Genomic DNA, 21,226 nt, shown 5'->3' on the forward strand with positions numbered 1-21,226 from the left:
AGTTAGAGGATATAGTTTGTAGCATTAAATGTACTGGCAACAGCAAACAGGAAGGTCTTGTGGGTAGCACCCAGCCTAAGCCAATAGCTCTAGGTTACAGTCCCACCCTGGGACTTAAATGACCAAGGAAGGATCATGACGCAGCCCAACACCTACAAATCCTCCCAATATTTGAGTTATTTATTTGTCAAGTGTACCAAGGTACAGTGAAAAGTATGGTTATGTACAGTCCAGGCAGATTGCTCCATACATGAAAACAGAGCATACGATAAATATATAAACATAAGACATCGGGTGCAGCATACAGAATAGTGCGACAACCGTGAGAAGCGTAGGAAGATCAGTTCAGTCCATGAAAAAGCCGTCTTTGAATCTATTGGCGCGTGTTCTCAAACTTTGTATCGTCTGTCCGATGGAAGAAGTTGGGAGAGAGAATAACCCGGGTGGGGGGGGTCTTTGATGATGCTGCCTGCTTTCCCTTGGCAGCGGGAGGTGTAGACAGAGCCAATGGATGGGAGGCGAGTTCATGTGATGGATTGGCCTGTGTTCACAACTCTGTAGTTTCTGGTCTTGAGAGGGGGGAACAGAGTCGTAGGTTTTGGAATTTGGATCAGAGCTGGATTGGGATTAATGGTATTGAAAGTGAAACTGTAGTTAATGAACAGGAGTCTGACATAAAGAAGTCCTTGTTGAGATGCTTCAGGGTTGAGTTTAGGGCCTTTGAACAGTACTTTGAAATGTAGCAGAACATTCCAAGTCATTACCCAAGAGTACACAGGAAAGAGTTTACAGGTGAACGGAGATAGACTGGCACCATTGTGTAAGCAACATTTCAGTAAAAGCTGCCAGCCAGGCACGAGAGCTTATGACTAGTCAATGTCCAGTGTAAACTAAATTAGGAATACACGTTTGCGAAATGCATTCTCAGGATTAACCAGTAGCAGCTGTCCCTGGAGTGAAGGGAATCAGAGGAAAATTAGCTTGGGTACAGAAAAGACCAGACCAATGCAAGCAGGAAGGATTTCCTACTATGTAGTGTCAACACTGTTGCTGGGCAAAAACATTACTTACCAAAATGGCAGTTGACGTTTTAATATTAATTGTCAACTCATTACAATGATCTCCAACTCATTACGGTGATCTCCAAGGATCTGTCGATTTGCAGTCGGTCAATGCAAGCAAAACATTGGCAACACAGAAAATAAATTACCCAGTTCCATCAGGGTACTCCTTAGGTGCCTCAGAAACAACACTATAACCAGATGTATCATTGTCAAATTTTTCCCATCCTCATTTACAGTCATAAAAGTGACTCCATCCCTGTGCAATATAAACCAGCATTTCCAGTTAACAAATGAATTAGCTATTTTATCAAATCTTGCACATATCAAATCACTATGGACAGGTGGTGAAGGTGACCGTATTTCATGGTACTTCAGGGTGAACATAAAGAAATGGATTCCACAGACAGGAAGGTCAGTAACTATAGGATGCACACACAAGATGCTTAACAAAGAAACAGAAGGGATAATTTAGTCATGATCATCTTGAATACCTCAAAAGGTCGCTTTCAAAGGGGAATTGGATAAATACTTGAAAGGGAACAATACTTGAAAGCAAGACAATTGGCAGTGCGTGATAACAGTGGGCCCAATTGGACTGCTCAAATAATCAACAGGCATGATGGGCCCAATAGTCTTCTTCTATGCCACATGATTTGTACAAATATGCACCATATTTACCTTGGCTATTTTTACATCATCTTTCTTTTTTGCACCTTGGAGAGATTCGTAATGATGCCTTGCACTGTCGTAGTCAACAAGCTTCCTCCCACGCTTTGCAATGCGAGTCTACAAGAGAAATGAGAAGCATGCAGTTGGTAAAAGGAAATTCAAAGATTTCACTTGTTAAAAAGGTGAATGCGCACAATCCTTTCTACATTCCACCTCAAATCAGTCAAATATCAAAAAGGTTTTACGAAATATTGAAGTTGTCAAGCCTCACTCCTTACCTGAGAATCACTATTCAATGAGTCATACCTACAGATGTGGATTTCTAACCATGACTGGTGCTTCCCAAGCTTCAGGTTCCCAAACGTAACAGTGGGAAAAGGCTTTTCCCAAAGACGGGCAAAATAAATGCAACTTCACATCAAAGTAGAAGCGCAGCAGAGCCACGCGAAATCCAATACTGCCCCTGAAAGAAGGTGGTTGTTCTATAGTGGTGCTCAAATGGGGAATTTGATAACACAAGTTTGCAAAGCTATATGCCAAGAATATGGGGCTATGAGCTGAATGTCCTCCCATCCTTCATGAGGCTACACCTTTGTTAAATGATTGAAAGAGGCTTGAAAATTTCGCCACAAATCAAGCTTCCAAGAAAATTCATCAAGTTTAACCAAAGACTTGTATGGAGCTGGCAAGTTGGCATTTGCAATAGTCATCATCGCAGAATGTCAGGGATATCAAGCTTAAAAAAAAAAAGAGGAACTAGTCACACATTTAACATAACTGTATTTGAAATTAGATAAACATCACAGGAGGACGTGGCGCAAATGCAGGGCATCACTTCTCAGAAAGGGGAATTGTACTATATCTGTCCAAGTCACCAATTAGCAAGAGCAGAGTGCAGAAATCCATCCCCTGGAATGGACTCTGTCTCACCTTCTTCCTTACTCCCCACCTCCCTTCCTTATTCATCCACATCTCCTAGCCCCAATCATTTTACAATATGAAAAGCCACTTGTTTAGAACACACAAACTGGCCATTTGGCGAGAGATTAAGTTCCCACCCCACACATTGTAACAGTGACCAGTTCTTTAAAATACATAATAAACGGTTGCCATCTACAGTAAACACTTCCACTAACCCTCTCAAGCTGCAAAAACTCCATCAAGCCACACCGAGGCATTTGGCAGTGTAGTCGACGTCCAGTCTAAGAGGACCCACCTCCTGGTCAGTGAGGCAAAGGCCAGGATACGTGCCCCTGCCCAGAGCTCTGTCACAACCGAAAATCACCACGAATGAGCAAAGCTCTAACCCAATGTTCAGGATTGCCGACAGTCTCAAAAAAATGCACCAGGCACCCCCCTGACCATATTCACCATCGACCCCTTTGAAAAAGGGATTTGTTCTAACCTTCGTGAGGTGAGCCCAATACACCACTTTTAGCTGGATGTGATTCAGCCTCACAGGATGGTCGAGTTCACCCAGACCTCACTCCAAACCACCACCTCCTTCCATCTACTTTGCCTTCATATGCTCAACCGAGCACATCTCCTCTCCACTCTCCCTCTTCCCCCACCCTCTCCTCCTCCCCCCATCCCCCCCACAACTATCCGTTGGTGTATACCTGATGTGTTGGCTACCTCCAAGCCAGAGCAGGTTTAAGATGCCTTCCCTGACTGCATCCATTTCAGTGCCTTTTTGATCTCTTCCAACTCCAGCAAAGCTTCTGGGTCCCCCTGTAGCTCCTGCTCTACCATAGGAAACTCCAACCCTCCCAGGAATTCAACCATATCTGCCTCCCATTTCCTCAATTGATATGCCAGGAGCTGGCTTGCATTCTCCCCATATTCTTTAGCTTGCCTCGTTGACGCACTGCCCTATCTATAAGAGATCAAAGCTGTGTTTGCAGTTTTTTTCCTCTCTGCTGATAGTTCCGGGGATGACTGTCCGCATGCTTGTAATCAACCTCTAATATCTACCAGTTGTTCCAAACACCCTCCTTCTCCAGCTCTACACGCGCCTTTAAAGATGTGTGGCAGGATTTTCCAACCCCCCGCCGGGTCGGAGATCCCGGGGCAGGGGCAGCGTGAATCCCGCTCCGCCGGTGGCTGCCGTATTCTCCTGTGCCGTTTTTTGGGCCAGACCCGGCCATTTTTGGCCAGCCCCGTCTGCGTGGGTTACGCAGGCGAGACCTGGCAGGTAAGTTGGCTGGGGCAGTCGAGGCAGATACGTTAGCGACCTTTTAAGGCTTACCTGGACAAACACATGAACAAACGGGGTACAGAAGGATATGGGGGGTTGGTCCAGACAAGAGAAGTCAGTCGGCACATACTTAGAGGGCCTGTTCCTGTCCTGTTCTTTGTTCAGCACTTCCCATAGTAGAGAGGGTGAGACCTCCCCATTATTATTCAATATATAATCCTGGATAGCACCCTCCCTTAGAGGTCCTTGCACCAAACCCCAGGTCCACCAGCAGACCCGCATCCAACCACCATCCCGTGCGTTACCCCCAGCCTACTTTCAACTCCAGGTTTACCCAATGTGGGGCATGGTCAGTACTGCTAATCTTCACCCCTGCCAATAGCACTCGACTCATGACAAATATGTCAATCCTGGAGAATACATTATGTACAGAGAAGAACAAAAACTCTCCCCTGGATGTCTGAACCACCAAGGGTCCGTTTCCCAAACCCCCCACCCTTTAGTCCAGAAAAACAATTAACGCCTTTGCCATACCCGCCAGGATCAGCAATCTGGGCCTATAACAATCCACCCTTGGGTCTAGCACAGTTAACGGGTGTCCCTGTATCGCTATCAGCAACTGTTTCATGAACATTGTATCATCGCGAGTCAGGGAATATACATTCACCAACCAGTTTCCTTGCAACACCCCAATCACCATAACATCCTGCCCACAGCTGTTATTTCCTTCTCTGAATGAAACCGGACCCTTTTATTAATGAGGATCGCCACCCTTCCAGGCCTTGCTGTCAAACCTCAAATGGAAAATTTGGCTCACCCAAGCCTTCCAAGACTCTCCTTGTCCCATTCGCACTTGTGGGTCTCCTAAGAAAACATTGGCCCCTAGGTTCTTGCACTCTTTTGACTGGACTGCCCTCACATACTCCCGACCTCGAGTCAGCCATTACCAATGTGCCAATAATTCCAAGGCCGCAGTCCTTCACATTGAACATGATGACTGGGTACACCACCCCAAACCCCACTCCAATTGAAAAGGACCATCTTCACCTTATTAAAAGCCACCTGTCACTTCAATCTTGTGCCGACGTCTTGCTAAATTCTTACCAAGTTACCGTCCCAGCTGATGTTTAGAACTTCCTTGGCCCATTCCAGGACCCACTTTGGAAATTGTGAAACCCGCTGCTTGTTCAGTCGTAGCTTCTGCCTCCAGGAATTGTGCGCACTAGCCATCTTGACCTCCATGCCCTTGGCTAGTTCTTACCAAGTCACCGCCCCAATCGATGTGTCAGGCTTTCTTGACCCATTCCAGAACCCACTCCTCCTCCTTTGACAGCGGTGAAACACGCTGCTCGAGGAGGCATTCAGTCGTGGCTTCTGCCTCAAGAACCTGCGTGCAGCAAATACCTCATTGCCGCAACAGCTGAGAACTTTGCAGTATTCGGTCTTCTCCAGTAGACCCACCAGCCTACGGTTCATGCACCTGGACATGTTCTCCATTATCCCAGTTTTGCCTCGAGGCCTTTATTCCCGTCACCATCATGTCAAGGGTGATGGACCTTTCCCCCGCCATCTTTGCAGAGTCCTTTCTCGGGCTGGCTCCTGATGTCTTACACCTTCACCCACTTGGATGTCGATTGCGATATCAGATCCCAGCCGTTTGTTCTGTCGGGCTTTTGAACCGATTACGGAAATTCCTTTTGAAATAGGCGCACACAAAAAAATAAGTACCTGAGCCTGCAGGGGAGCCACCTAAAATTAGGCCACTACTTTACACTGCTGCACCAGGAAGTCCAAAACATGAAGTTGAAGTCACCGGAAATGTAACCCAGTAACAAAGCCCTTTGAAATATTTCACAGCATTACAATTGGAAATGTCAGAAATGGGCAGCCTGGTGGTGCAGTGGTTCGCACTGCTGCCTCACAGTGCCAAGGACCCGGGTATCTCGGATTCAGGTCACTGTCCGTGTGGAGTTTGCACATTCTCCCTGTGTCTGAGTGGGTCTCACCCCCACAACCCAAAAAGATGAGCAGGGTCGGTGGATCGGCCGAGCTAAATTGCCCCTTAATTGGAAAAATTAAAAAACAAGGAAATCTCAAGCATACTCCCAAATGTCTGTTGCTTATTGATGAAAATATAAATGTTAGTCACAGATTGGAAGAATAAATCTTGTTCCTTTACTAACTGGGTCTAGATCAAACAAGAAAAAAAAGGATTGGACTCATACTTTGATATCTGGAAATTGGCCGAGGTAAGTGTCTAGCGTCAGGAGAGCTTGATCCACCAGCTTCTGGTGATAGTCAGTCCAGAGAAGGTCAGTATCCTGAAAGTAAATAAAGAATTACGCAAAAATGAGAAATGCTTGCAAATCACAAATATGCAGACTGGGTGACCTCTTTACAGAACACCTCCGGTCTGTCCGCACGCAGGACCTAGACCTTCCGGTCGCTGCCATTTCAACTCAATCGTCTGCTCTCACATCCACATGTCCATCCTTGGCCTGTTGCAATGTTCCAGTGAAGCCCAGCACAAACTGGAGTAACAGCACCTCATCTTCTGATTAGGCACGTTACAGCCTTCAACATGAGAGTTCAACAACTTTGTGAACTCTCTCCATCTTCTATCCCCATCAATTATTTTCTGATTTTCCCTCACATGCACCCCCCCCCCCCCCCCCCCCCCTCACCCTCCTCCCCATCTGGGCCTGTTCCTAGTTGCCCTTTGACAAACTGCTCACCTTGGTTGCCATTCACACATTCTAATCTCTTTACATGTCCCTATCAGCATCCTTCTTGGCCTTAATCACCCCTATTTACATTCCTTCCGTCTTTCTGGCCATGACATCTTTGTCAATTTCCACCCATCGCTAGCCCCCTATCCAGCACCCCACCGCCCCAATTTCCACCCATCGCTGGCCCCCTATCCAGCACCCCACCGCCCCAATTTCCACCCATCGCTGGCCCCCTATCCAGCACCCCACCGCCCCAATTTCCACCCATCGCTGGCCCCCTATCCAGCACCCCACCGCCCCAATGGTATAAATCTGACACCATTTCCAGTTCTCTCCAGCTTTGACATTGTCATCCAGACTCAAAAAGGTTAGCTCGCTTCTTTCTCCACAGATGTAGTCAGACCTGCTGCAATTGTCCAGTATTTTCTGTTTTTGTTTCAGATTCCAGCATCCAGAATAATTTGCTTTTACCTATTAAAGCTAGATCAGCAGTTACGCAAACAACTACTCCCAAGTGCTCAAGTCTGCTGCTGTCATTTTAAACAAAAACATAGCTTATTCAGAGGGATAAGTGCACGTCAGCCCCTGATATTTATTTTCACACTCCAGCTCGGCCTCCTATAGATTGGAGTTGAAGACAGTCGGGAAAAGAACAAGGCTGTGCCTCAACTCAAGTTGGAGATCTGCGGGGAAGCAATTGACATGAACTTAGGAAAAATAAGTCTAACCTCTGAAATTGAATGAATATCTTCTCTGCCAACCCAGTCTGGCTCATATATTTCCTCCAGCAATTCGGACAGCTTCTTCGTGGCTTCGTGCATAGCTTTAGAACAAAACGTAAATTTGCAGTCAGTCACCCTTCAGCTGCTTAGAACATTAGTTTACAAATAGCAGTAGCCCATTCAGCCCAACAATCCTGCGCTCCCATTGAATAGGATCATGGTTGATCTTCTAATTCTTCCTTCACGATCCCCATTTAGCTACCAGCTCCCAAACACGAACTCAAAAAAACTGAGCACCTACAACTTTTTGCAATACAGAATCCCATTGCTCTGCATTAGCATCAAGAAATTTCTTCAATCCCAAATGATGGTCCCTTAATCATTACCCCATGTTCATACTCAGCCTGTGGAAACAATTAACAGAATCTACCCCGTCAAGCCTCTTGAAAATTATGTTTCAATTGGATCACCACTAATTCTAAATTCCAAAGAAATGTAGACCTAGTCTACTTGTATTCTCCTCTCGGACAATTCCTTCACGTCACTTATCAGTCAAGTGAACCTTCATTAGACTCCATCAAGATCAGAACAAAGAACCGTACAGCAGAGGAACAGGCCCTTCGACCCACTCATGCAGGCTTGGAGGGCATGTGTGTGCGTGTATATGCGTGTGCGTACATATGTATCAAAGAGCAGAAGTCCCAGTACTGATCCCTGCGGAATACCACTAGTTAGACCTCCATTCGGAAAAACACCCTTCCACAGCTACCTTGTGTCTTCTATGGCCAAGCCAGTTCTGAATCTATCCAGCTAGTTCACCCCTAACATCATGTGATTAAATCTTTTGCACCAGCCTGCCAAGAGGGACCTTGTCAAATGCTTTACTAAAGTCCATGTAGACAACATCCACAACCCTTCCCTCAATCATTTTTACCACCTCAAAAAAAACAATTAAATTAGTGAGACGTGACCTCCTCCCTCAAAAAACCATGCTGTCTGTCACTAATAAGACCATTCACTTCGTAATGTGCATAGATCCTATCTCAATTTTTTCCAACAATTTCACTATCACTGACGTCAAGCTCACTGGCCGATAATTACCTGGGTTATCGTGCAACCCTTCTTAAATAACGGTACAACATTGGCTATCCTCCAATCCTCTGGGATCTCGCCTGTAGCCATTTGAGGTAGATTTCTGTCAGAGGACCAGCGATTTCATCTAGTCTCCCTCGGTAATCTGAAATAGGCACCGTTTGGCCCTGGGGATTTGTCTACCTCAATGCTTTTTAAACACACCCAACACTTCCTCCCTCGTAATAATGACCTGTTATAAGTGTTTACATATCCCTCTGAGACACCGCCAATCAACATGTCCCTCTCCTTTGTGAATACCGATGCAAAATACTCATTAAAGGATCTCACCCATTTCCTTTGGTTCTACACAATTTCCCTCCTTTTGTCCTCGAGTGGACCAACTCTTTTTCTACCTACCCTCTTGTTCCTGATATACGTATAAAATGTCTTGGGATTCTCCTTAATCTTGTCTGCCAAGACATTTCGTGACCCTTTTTGCCCTCACCGTTTTGAGCTTTTTTCTACTTTCCTTGAATTCTTTGTTTTTAGTTGCCTAGACCTCATATGCATCCTTTTTCTTTTGGACTAGACTCACAATTTCCCTGGTCATCCACAGATCCAGAATCCTGCCTTTCCTGTTGTTCCTATTCATCAGCACATGCCTGTCCTGCACTCCCATCAACTGCTCCCGAAAGGACTCCCACATGCCAAATGAGGATTTACCCTCCCCTCTCCCAAACAACAGCCTCCAAATCCTGCCTAATCTGGTTGTAGTTAGCCTCCCCCCAATTTAGCACCTTAACCTGGACAGTAAGGTAGCATTGTGGTTAGCACAATTGCTTCACAGCTCCAGGGTTCGATTCCCGGCTTGGGTCACTCTCTATGCGGAGTCTGCACGTTCTCCCAGTGTTTCCTCCGGGTGCTCCGGTTTCCTCCCACAGTCCAAAGATGTGCAGGTTAGGTGGATTGGCCATGCTAAATTGCCTAAGTGTCCAAAATTGCTCTTAGTGTTGGGTGGGGTTACTGGGTTGTGGGGGTGTAGGCTTGGGTAGGGTGCTCTTTCCAAGATCCGGTGCAGACTCGATGAGCCGAATGGCCTCCTTCTGCACTGTAAATTCTATGAAACCCTAGGACAACACTCGTCCTTTTCCACGAGTATCCGAAAGCTTACGGAATTGTGGTCACTGTTCGCCACATGTTCTCCAACTTTGATGACCTGGCCGGGCTCGTTCCACAGTACTATGTCCAATATAGCCCTCTCTCTAGTCAGACTCTCCACTTTTGTTACAAAAAAAATATTCCTGGACGCACTTAAATTCGTCACCATCCAGACCCCTGGCCCCAAGGGATTTCCAGTCAATGAGGAAAATTAAAGTCTCCCACTATAACAACCCTATTATTTCTACTTATTTTCAACTTCCCGTGGACTGTTGAGGCCTATAGTACACCCCCACCTGCTCCCTTTCTGTTCGAGTTCTACCTACAGTGCCTCATTACCCGATTCTTCCAAGGTGTCCTCCCTCTGTACAGCTGTAATATGTTCTCTAACCAATATTGCAACTCCCCCACCTCTTTTACCTTCCTCTCGGTCTCACCTAAAACACCTATATCCCAAAATATTTAGCTACCAATCCTGTCCATTTTTTAAACAACGTTTCCGTTATCGCAACCACATCCAAGTTCTATGCATGAATCAAGGCTCGAAGTTCTTCTGTCTTACTTGTTATACTCCATGCATTGAAACAGATGCATTCCAGACCTCTAGGCCCACTGAATTCGACCTCCCCCGGCCTACCCTGCCTCTTAGCCAGCCTGGTACATGCTCAATGTCAGTCTCTACACTTGCTGGCTTACTGATCCGATTCCCACCCCCTGCCACATTAGTATAAACCCACCCGAACCATACTAGCAAACCTCCCAGTCAGGATATTGGTGCCCCTCCAGTTGAGGTATAACCCACCCTTCTTAAGAGGGATAAGTGCACGTCAGCCCCTGATATTTATTTTCACACTCCAGCTCGGCCTCCTATAGATTGGAGTTGAAGACAGTCGGGAAAAGAACAAGGCTTCCCTGGAAGACATCCTAATGATTCAAAAAAAAAAAAAAAAATTGAAGCCTTCCCCACTGCACCAGTTCTTTTGCCACATGTTCAGCTGCACTCTCTCCCTGTTCCTAGCCTCGCTAGCACATGGCACAGGGAATACTCCTGAGATTACTACCCTAGAGGTCCTGCTTTTTAAATCTTCTACCCAACTCCCTAAATTGTCGTTGCAGGACCTCGCTACTATTTCTACCTATGTCATTCGTGGACAATGACCTCCGTCTGATTTCCCTCCCATTTTAGGATGCTTTGTACCCGTTCAGAGACATCCTGGTCTGAGCCAGGTGGAATATAAAAGACTTCACCTCTTGCAAGAGAAGCTAACAAGCCAATTGCTTGCTGTACCTGCATACCAATTTTGTGATTCATATAAAAATGGATAATTTCACTCACAAAAGTCTGCAGAGGGATTTGGATAGGTTAAGTGAATGGGCTCGGGTCTGGCAGATGGAATACAATGTTGACAAATGTGAGGTTATCCATTTTGGTAGGAATAACAGCAAACGGGATTATTATTTAAACGATAAAATATTAAAGCATGCCGCTGTTCAGAGAGACTTGGGTGTGCTAGTGCATGAGTCACAGAAGGTTGGTTTACAAGTGCAACAGGTGATTAAGAAGGCAAATGGAATTTTGTCCTTCATTGCTAGAGGGATGGAGTTTAAGACTAGGGAGGTTATGTTGCAATTGTATAAGGTGTTAGTGCGGCCACACCTGGAGTATTGTGTTCAGTTTTGGTCTCCTTACTTGAGAAAGGACGTACTGGCGCTGGAGGGTGTGCAGAGGAGATTCACTAGGTTAATCCCAGAGCTGAAGGGGTTGGATTATGAGGAGAGGTTGAGTAGACTGGGACTGTACTCGTTGGAATTTAGAAGGATGAGGGGGAAATCTTATAGAAACATTTAAAATTATGAAGGGAATAGATAGGATAGATGCGGGCAGGTTGTTTCCACTGGCGGGTGACAGCAGAACTAGGGGGCATAGCCTCAAATTAAGGGGAAGTAGATTTAGAACTGAGTTTAGGAGGAACTTCTTCACCCAAAGGGTTGTGAATCTATGGAATTCCTTGCCCAGTGAAGCAGTTGAGGCTCCTTCATTACATGTTTTTAAGGTAAAGATAGATAGTTTTAAGAAGAATAAAGGGATTAAGGGTTATGGTGTTCGGGCCGGAAAGTGGAGCTGAGTTCACAAAAGATCAGCCATGATCTAATTGAATGGCGGAGCAGGCTCGAGGGGCCAGATGGCCTACTCCTGGTTCTTATGTTCTTATAATGTGCCATATTTACCCAAACATTCCCACAGCTTATTTTCCCACCTAGCCTTGCATCATCAGCAAACGGGTTACACTGGTCTGGTTCTAGTAATATAATCACTTATTGTCACAATTAGGCTTCAATGAAGTTACTGTGAAAAGCCCCTAGTCGCCACATTCCGGCACCTGTTCGGGGAGGCCGGTACGGGAATTGAACCCGCGCTGCTAGCCTTGTTCTGCATTACAAGCCAGCCGTTTAGCCTGTGCTAAACCAGCCCCTCATCTAAATCATTAACAAATTGCAAATGGCAGTGGCCCAAGCAATGACACTTGAGGCACTCCATAGTTTATGTATGAGCTATCCCAAAAACAGCTTGTTTATTGTTCTGTCAATCAATCCATGCTATTGCCTTCAATGCCACAAATACTCACTCACCTCAGTAGCACTTAACACTTTTCAACCAAAATTTCGAAATTCCAAATGTTTCCTGTTTGCACATCATTAAATTGGCTACCGTATTAACTGGTGATATTTAGTTCCGTTTTCTCTTGCACTCCTTGTTTGAATAACAAGGTTTTGGTTGCTATCTGCCAATGAACTGCAACTCTCCTAGAATCCAAGAAATTGGATCCAGGGTCTGCATTGACTAATTCCACAGAAGTGTTCAATCTAATTTTACTAATACAAATTTCTTCATTCTTGCTGTCCCTGCAGTTTTCAATGAAGACAAAGTATTACTGTCACTGCCATTTCCTTACTCTTCATTATTATTTCTCCTAGTTTGACCTATAAAGGATCCACGTTTACTCGTGGTGATCTCTTCCTTTTTATATTATACTTTTTGAACCTACTTAAAAAACTCGTCTACACTCTTTGGTCTACCTTTGCTCAATTCTAAAACTCTCCCCACTCGCAGCCTGTTTGACCACACAAGCTTCTCCCCTTAATCACTGTAGTTAACATCTCAAGCAACAGCTGGACTACACTTTCTGTGGACTTTTAATTCCTCAAAAGGAATGTATATTTGCTGCAAATTTCAAATTAATTTATATTTCATGTAGGGGTGGGTGAAAAACGTTAGGGGGAATAGGAGACAAAAAAAAAGTGTTAAAATTGGTCAACATGCCTGGCAACCTCATATCGCAGATAAATAATAAGGGCACAACTCAGTGAAGTGTGAAAATTTGGGTTTCCACTTCGACAATGTAACAAGCAATTGTTCATTACCAAAAAATCTTCAGGTTAAAAAGATTCAGGAAGGTGAAGTGATTGAACAGAGGTGTTCAAGATGCTGTTGTTGAAGGATGAACAACCATTTTAAAAAATGAAGGACAGTTGTTTTTTTTTTTTAAATAAAATCATTGCAACAAGTTACGGCAATTTGGAGTGCACTGCCAATAGGGTGGCGTAAGCAGGTTAAACAAAAAGGGAATGCTTAATAGAACTATGGGGGAAATAAAGGAGGAGTGAGATTACATTTCAAAACCAGCACAGGCACGATGGACCAAATGGCCTCCTTCAATCCTGCGTCATTCCCGGACCCCAATACAGTTTGGTGTGGTTTATCTGAAACCTCAAGTTCAAAGCTCAGGCCAAGCTTTTGACTGCAGTTGCACAAAAATTTGTAAGCAGAAAAATGGGTTGCATGTGTCTTTGATGATAGATCGTCTTTGATAAGTGCATTGAAAAAGCAAGAAGTGTTGCCACTGGTAACCAACGACACTGGGATACATACAGACAAGGTTAGGTTGTGTGTGTGATTCATTAAGTTTTGGTCTCGGTCTGTAAGGGAATTAAAGGTTGTTGTAAAGCTTGCTGTGGAAGAGGATTGGCAACACAACAGTATCACCCACCGCAGATGTGGCCAAAGCGGAGTTTATAGCAAAGTAGTGCCACACTTCACAGGATACTATAGAAACAATGCCACGGCTGTCCTTGCACCCAATTAATTTTTTTATAAATATTCAGAATAAATAGACAGAACTTGTATCATAGAAGTCGCCAAAGTCCGTCACAGTCAAGTTACAAATGACAGATCCTTCCATCGGTCATGAAACATGTGGCCAGGTATCCCATTAGAAAAATACAAATGGAAGGCGGCCATTTAGCCACTCAAGCCCATTCCTCCATTCAAAGGAGATCATGGTCAATCGGACTCCATACATCCCCCAATTAGAGCTACAATGAGTTCTCTGGACGAGTTTATGAACACCCTACCTTTTACAGCAGTCAGATACGATCGCAGATCTTTCTGGAGTTTACTTCCTTCGTTCTGCAGTAAATCAAAAATATGCTCATTTGTTTGTGCAAGTGCTGGACATTTACTACTACACAACACAATACGCAGTAAAATGCACATTGGCGAGTGCTGACATTTGGCAGCATTCGCTTGGAGTTTTCCCTCTTGGGAATAGTTTGGCAAGAACAAGGTTTCAGGATACTCAATTAATCCAACAAATGTGATGAGCAGTATTATTAGGGGGCTGTGAAACAAAAGAAAAGCCCGACTTGAATCAATATAGTACAGCCAACTAGACATCTCAAAGCACCTTTTCCTCGTTGGTATTATAGCGGTTAGTATCCCCGCCTGTCACACGGGAGACCGTGGTTTAATTCCCCATGGGAAGTGTGTGTATGTTTGGGGGCCGGTTTAGCTCACTTGGTTGGACAGCTGGTTCGTGATGCAGAGCAAGGCCAGCAACACATCAATTCCCGTACCGGCTGAGCTTATTCATGAAGGCCCTGCCACCTCAATCTCACCAGAGGTGTGATGATCCTCAGGTTAAATCGCTCTCCCCGTCAAAGCGGTAACAGCCTATGGTCATCTGGGACTATGGTGATTCTACCTTCCTTTTCGAAGTCACTGTTGTAAAGTATGAAACATGTCAATTTACACACAGGAGAACCCCACAGACAGCAATGTAATAATGACTAAATAATGGGCTCGGTGATGATCTATTAAATAAATATTGGCCAGGACACCAGAAATAAGTTCAACATCTACCTGAGCAAGCAAGTAGAGGCCATAGCGTAGGATTCCAGCCAAACGACAGCACCCACAACAGTGCAACACTGCCTCAATACTGTGCTCCAGTAACAACCTCAAATTCTGTGGGATGAAGCTCTGGAATTTCCACCCTAAACTGCTCGCTTCACTTTAACAAACGTTACAAAAATGCATTGCAAATGAGATGAGCATTGAAAAATGTTCAACTAACTTCAGAACAAGTTTAAATTGGTAAATTTTGTACCATAGACCATAAGATATAAGAGCAGAATTCAGCCCATCAAGTCTGCTCTGCCATTCAATCAGACCCCTGATCCCCTTATTAATCAAGAATCTATCCATCTATCTTGGTCTTAAACAGACTCCGTGATTTGGCCTCTACAGCTTCTGCGGCAACGAGTTCCACAGATAGTGAAGGCTGATGTCTGACTGAGCTGTGTTGACAATGATCAAGTCAGCTTGGTAAGTTTTTGCATTGCTGGACTGAATTGCAAGGAGGGCAGACTCCCCACAACTGTAGCAGGCTCAACTAGGGTTGCCATGGTTTGCTGGATCATATCCATTTGGGAGTGACTAATTGCACTGAAGTCCCTTACCAGGCTGCAGAAGATGCAATATACAAAATTGCACGTCCAGACTTGGGATGCCCATGAAATTACATTGCACTGGGGCAAAGTACAGCTTTTAATTCTCCATTCACTAAAACAGCATACATTCAATGTAGCACAAAGAGCCAATTCAGCCCATCATGCTTGTTGTGCTGGCTCCAATTATCCCATTTCACACAACCTTACAATAATTACCGGTCATTCACACCACTGAGCCAATTCCAAATAGTTTAAGATTGGCCAACGGTTTCTCTCTCCATGGGTGCTACCAGACCTGGAGGTTTTTAAAAAACAATTTACTGGATGTGGGCATCACTGGTTAGGCCAGCATTTATTGCCCATCTCTAGATGCCCTGCAGAAGATGGTGGTGAGTTGCCTTCTTGAACCACTGCACTCCTCGGGTGTAGGTACACCCCAGTGCAGTTAGGGAGGGAGTGAATTTCAGGATTTTGACACAGCGACAGTGAAGTGAAGGAATGGTGATATATTTCCAAGTCAGGATGTGACTGACTTGGAGGGGAACCTCCAGTATCTGCTGCTCTTGCCCTTAGATGGATTGGGTTTATTGTGTACAGAGGTAGTGAAAAGTATTGTTCGGAGTACAGTTCAGACAAATATTAACATATCTGATAGATACATAACAAATACATGGCCATCGGGTGAAGCACTACTCTGTAGAGAAGATGCATGAGAGATCAGTTTAGTCCATTAGAGGGTCATTCACAAGTCTGCTAACAGCTGGGAAGAAGCGGTTTTTGAAATCGGTCAGTGCATATTCTCAGACTTTTGTATCTCCTGCCACATCGACAAAAGTGATTGATTACAGTGCGTTATTACAGTGCAGAACAAGGGCCAAACAAAGCAAATACATGAGCAAGAGCAGCATAGGATGAGGATATTTGTGAAGCCTCCTCCTCCAGGGAGTTGGTTTAATTGTCCACCATTCATGGCTGGATGTGGCAGGACTGCAGAGCTTAGATCTGAAGCGTTTGTTGTGGGATCACTTAGCTCCGCTTATTACTTGCTGTTTGGCAAACAAACAGCCCTGCGTTGCAGCTTCACTGGGTTGACAAATCATTTGTGGTGTGCCTGTTGCTCTCCTGAACTCTTCATTGAAGCAGGGTTGACCCCATGGCTTGATGGCAATGGTAGAGTGGGGGATATGATGAAGTTGCTGATGGTCCAAACGCCTCATGGACACCCAGACTGGAGTTGCTTCATCTGTGCGAAGTCTATCCCATTTAGCACAGTGGTAGTGCCACACACTATGGAGGGCATCCTCAATGTGAAGACAGGACTTTGGGGTGGTCACTTCTACCAATACAGTCATGGACATATACATCTGTACCAGGCAGATTGGTGAGGATGAGGTCAAGTATGTTTTTCCCTTTTATTGGTTCCCTCACCACCTGCTGCAGTCCCAGTCCAGCAGCTATGTTCTTTAGGACCTGGCAAGCTCGGACTGTGGTGGTACTACCAAGCCACTTTTGGTGATGAATATTAAAGTCCCCCACCCAGAGCATATTCTGCACCCTTGCTACCCCCCCCCCCACCCATGCTTTCTCCAAGTGGTGTTCAACATGGAGTACTGATTCAATAGCGGATGGCGGCCGGCAATCAGCAGGTTTCCTTGTCGATGTTTAACCCGAAACTGAGACTTCATGGGGTCCAGAGCACTTGCTTTTACATCAAGTCCATTTTGTGCGGTTTTGTCAGTTCTCTGATCAGCATTGCATGTGCGCGTGGGCAGTAACAGATGGGAAAGCTAACCTTCTGTAGCAACAAAAACAGGGAACATTGCATGAATCACCAGCACCACTAATGCCAGGCTGCTCCTTGCAATGTCAAGATCTGGAATTTCTAACATTTTCCTAACACTGACACAAATGTTCTCAACATGTTACTCTGAACAAGATGTTGCTAGAAATACTATGGATTTTAAAAACAATGCTGTTCAACATTAGAGAATACTCCTCTGTACCTCATTCTGTACAGCACTCTGTTTAAGCGGAACCATAGAATTCAAATGTAAGCATTGCAACTTGATTGGATTTGTTGGTCACGTGTACTGAGGTACAGTGAAAAGTATTTTTCTGCGAGCAGCTCAAACAGATCATTTAGAAGTTGAAATAAAAGAAAATACATAATAGGGCAACACAAGGTATACAACGTAAATGTATAGATGCCAGCATCAGGTGAAGCTTACAGGAGTGTAGTATTAACCAGGTCAGTCCATAAGAGGGTCAGTCCATAAGAGGGTCAGTCCATAAGAGGGTCAGTCCATAAGAGGGTCAGTCCATAAGAGGGTCAGTCCATAAGAGGGTCAGTCCATAAGAGGGTCAGTCCATAAGAGGGTCAGTCCATAAGAGGGTCAGTCCATAAGAGGGTCAGTCCATAAGAGGGTCATTCAGGAGTCTGGTAACAGCGGGGAAGACGTTGTTTCTGAATCTGTTTGTGAGTGTTCTCAGACTTCTGTATCTCCTGCCCGATGGAAGCACGAGTAAGCAGGGTGGGAGGGGTCTTTGATTATGCTGTCCCAAGGCAGCGAGAGGTGTGATGTGTTAGGCAGGTTGGTTCAACGTGGACTGCACTTGATGCAGTGTGGCAAGAGACAGACCTCTTAACACTGGAGAAGATCCAACACAATTTTATTCACCGTTATAACTAATATACATGATCAGCTGTGGGTTGACACTATACTGAACTGACTGGAGACCTAGTATTAGCCTACTAGCCTGACCAGACTTACTAGCTACCACATGGTGGCTGCACTGCTAGCTCGTGGACTCGAACTGTCTGGGTCCAAAGAGAGCGGGAAACCTAGTGCCCTCTGGCTTTATAGTGGTAGTGTCCTGTCTGGTGATTGGCTGCACTGTGCTGTGTGCTTACTGCTCATCCTGTGTGTCAATCACTGCCTGTCTGCACTTCATTATATACAGGAGTGGATAATATGACAAGGTGTAAATAAGTCAATGGGTGGGAGGCGGGTTCATGTGATGGGCTGGGCTGTGTTCATGACTCTGCAGTTTCTTGCGGTCCTGGGCCGAACAGTTGCCATACCAGGCTGTGGTGCATCCAGATCGGATGTTTTCTCTGGTGCATTTGCAAAAGTTGGTAAGAGTCAGTGTGGACATGCCAAATTGCCTTATTTTTCTGAGAAAGTAAAGGTGCTGTTGTGCTTTCTTGGTGGTAGCGTCAAGGTGAGTGGACCAGGACAGATTTTTGGTGATGCGCACACCGAGGAATTTGAAGCTGTCAATCATCTCCACCTCAGTCCCATTGATGCAGACAGGGGTGCGTACAGTACTTTGCTTCCTGAAATCAATGACCAGCTCCTTAGTTTTGCTGTCATTGAGGGAGAGATTGTTGTCATTACACCACTCCAGTAAGTTCTCCATCTCCCTCCTGCATTCCGATTCGTTGTTGTTCGAGATCCGACCCACTATGGCCATGTCGTCAGCAAACTTGTAGATGGATTTATACAGAACTGAGGAGAACCAAGCGTTTGGGGTCAGCAAACTCACCATAAAGAAATTAGGTAGATCTCTTGGTGGGAGAGTTCAGAACAAGGGGGGGCTACACAAAATTGAGAGCTAGGCTGTTCAAGAATGATGTCACGATGCACTACAAAGGACAGTTGAAATCGCCTCAAAAAGCTATTATGGTTAAGGGTCAGCTGAATCAACAGTTTCAAGCCAGTTGGCTGTGCAAGGGTGGATGCAATTAAAATGCAGATCAGCCACGATCGAATTGTGTGATGGACATAATTGTATGGTGAATAGGCACAAAGGGTTGAACTGCCCCTTCCATGCCATCAAGAGGGTTGACTTGGTCACTGGTTTAAAATGCAAATATTTATTTACTTTGTTGCTGCGCAGTCAATTTTGCAACTGCCCACAATCTATTGTGCAAGCTTCTATATTACCAGCTTGAGTCAAACACAGGATGTTTAATTATAGACATTACTACCCGAATTGACCAACATCCTCATTCTCTTGGAGAGACACCACATTATACGCAGAAGATGAAATGAAAAATTAAAATCACTTGTCACAAGTAGGTTTCAAATGAAGTTACTGTGAAAAGCTCCTAGTCGCCACATTCCAGTGCCTGTTCTGGGAGGCTGGTGCGGGAGTTGAACCGTGCTGTTGGCCTGCCTTGGTCTGCTTTTAAAGCCAAGGCAGGCCAGCAGCACGGTTCAATTCCCATACCAGCCTCCCATGTCCAATTGTGATCCTTTCATATATTTAAATGTTCCACGCCCCGAAATATATTTACACAGAGACACTGTAAATATCTCGACCAACTTGAATGTGCTCCAAATCCATTGCAAAGAACAGCTTTGATTATGGACACAATGCAAATCAGCAGTGCCCACTCAGGTGGGCAGAAACATTAACAGCAGCACTGCTCAAGTGTCAAATGACTCACAGGTCATTGGTTCTAATTGACTTTTAGCAAGGATAGGAAAAGGCAGGAGGTAGCAGGAAGGAGATGGCACATCAAGGTGCAACTGTGCCCCACATTGACAAGCCAGTCGCCTCCCTTCAGCATGCTGCTTCTGGCGATTTTCATTAACCGATTGGCAAGCTCAATCTGTAGCACTCTTGCCTCAACGTCAGAAGACTGTGGGTTGAAGTATCACTCTGGACTGCTGCACCCATCTAGGCTGACACTGAAATGTCAAGAGGTGCCCGTTTCTCTCGTGACGAAATATCTTTGAACACTATTCAAAAAGAATAGGGTTTTTTTCCCCCAGCATCCTGGTCAAAATCTATTCCTATCACCACTGGAATGGATTATACTTGGAAAGAGTTTACAATCTACTGTTTTCTACAATAGCTCAAAAAGTACATGGTCTGTAAAACACTTGGGATGACCAGACCACAATAGTGAGGAAAGGAGATTAGCTCCGACAATGCAGAATCTGCATAGGTAGAGCAGAGAAACACTAATAGGGCAAAAAACATTACTGGAGATTGTATACCAACCACCCCCCAAAACTGTAGTGGTGATATAGACTCCCAAACTGCAGTGGTGATGTTGGAAGTGGGATTAAACAAGAAATTAGAGACACATGCAATAAAAATTATGGGTGACCTTAATCTGCATACAGATCAGGCAAATCAAATTAGTCCTAATACTGTAGAGGAATTCTTGGCATGCGTATGGGACGGTTTACTGGACCAATACATGGAGGAGTCAACTAGAGAACCAGCCATCTTAGACTGGATATTACACAACAATCAAGTTGCGCAAGGGAAACATTACTTGAAAGGGATGACAGCAAATAGGTAATGCCAAATATTCAGGTGAACTGCAACAATTGTTTATTCCTGTCTAGCAGAGAAGGGGAAAGGTGGCCAAACCATCAGAGATGGTATTACATCCAAGAGACAGACAATCTGACCAGAAAAAAAAATAACAGACCCGAGGACTGGGAGCAGTTTAGAATTCAGCAAAGGAGGACAAAGAGATCAATGAAAAAGAAAACGGGAAAATTATGAATGCAAGCTTGCAGGAAACATAAAAACCTGACTGTAAAGTTTCTGTAGGATGTGGAGAGAGAAAATATTGGCGAAGACTAAAAAATATATAGGTCCCTTACAATCAGGATAATTTATAATGGGGAACAAAGAAATGGCTGACCAACAAAATACAGACTTTGGTTCAGTAAGGAGGCCACAAATATGCAGTTGGGAAATACAGGGTTTGGAGAGAGGGAAGAACTGAAAGAAATGAGCATTAGTAGGGAAATGGTGTTGGGGAAATTAATTGGATCGAAGGCTAATAAATCCCCA

At 44.8% G+C, this 21,226-nt stretch overlaps 1 protein-coding gene across 5 annotated transcripts in view; it reads right to left on the minus strand.

The window, feature by feature from the left end:
• LOC119962145 (myc box-dependent-interacting protein 1-like) overlaps nucleotides 1-21,226 on the minus strand; it is a 164,898-nt gene that overhangs the window by 83,641 nt on the left and 60,031 nt on the right. For all 5 annotated transcript variants that reach the window (XM_038790070.1, XM_038790074.1, XM_038790071.1 and 2 more), the window contains exons 3-6: nucleotides 14,027-14,081; nucleotides 7,388-7,482; nucleotides 6,156-6,251; nucleotides 1,743-1,850 (exon numbers count right to left, since the gene is read on the minus strand). In XM_038790070.1, the coding sequence (XP_038645998.1) occupies nucleotides 1,743-1,850; nucleotides 6,156-6,251; nucleotides 7,388-7,482; nucleotides 14,027-14,081 (354 nt within the window). The remainder of the gene's footprint in view (nucleotides 1-1,742; nucleotides 1,851-6,155; nucleotides 6,252-7,387; nucleotides 7,483-14,026; nucleotides 14,082-21,226) is intronic.

Source organism: Scyliorhinus canicula, chromosome 2 (genome assembly GCF_902713615.1).
Source record: "Scyliorhinus canicula chromosome 2, sScyCan1.1, whole genome shotgun sequence".
In the NCBI taxonomy this organism is placed as follows: domain Eukaryota; kingdom Metazoa; phylum Chordata; class Chondrichthyes; order Carcharhiniformes; family Scyliorhinidae; genus Scyliorhinus; species Scyliorhinus canicula.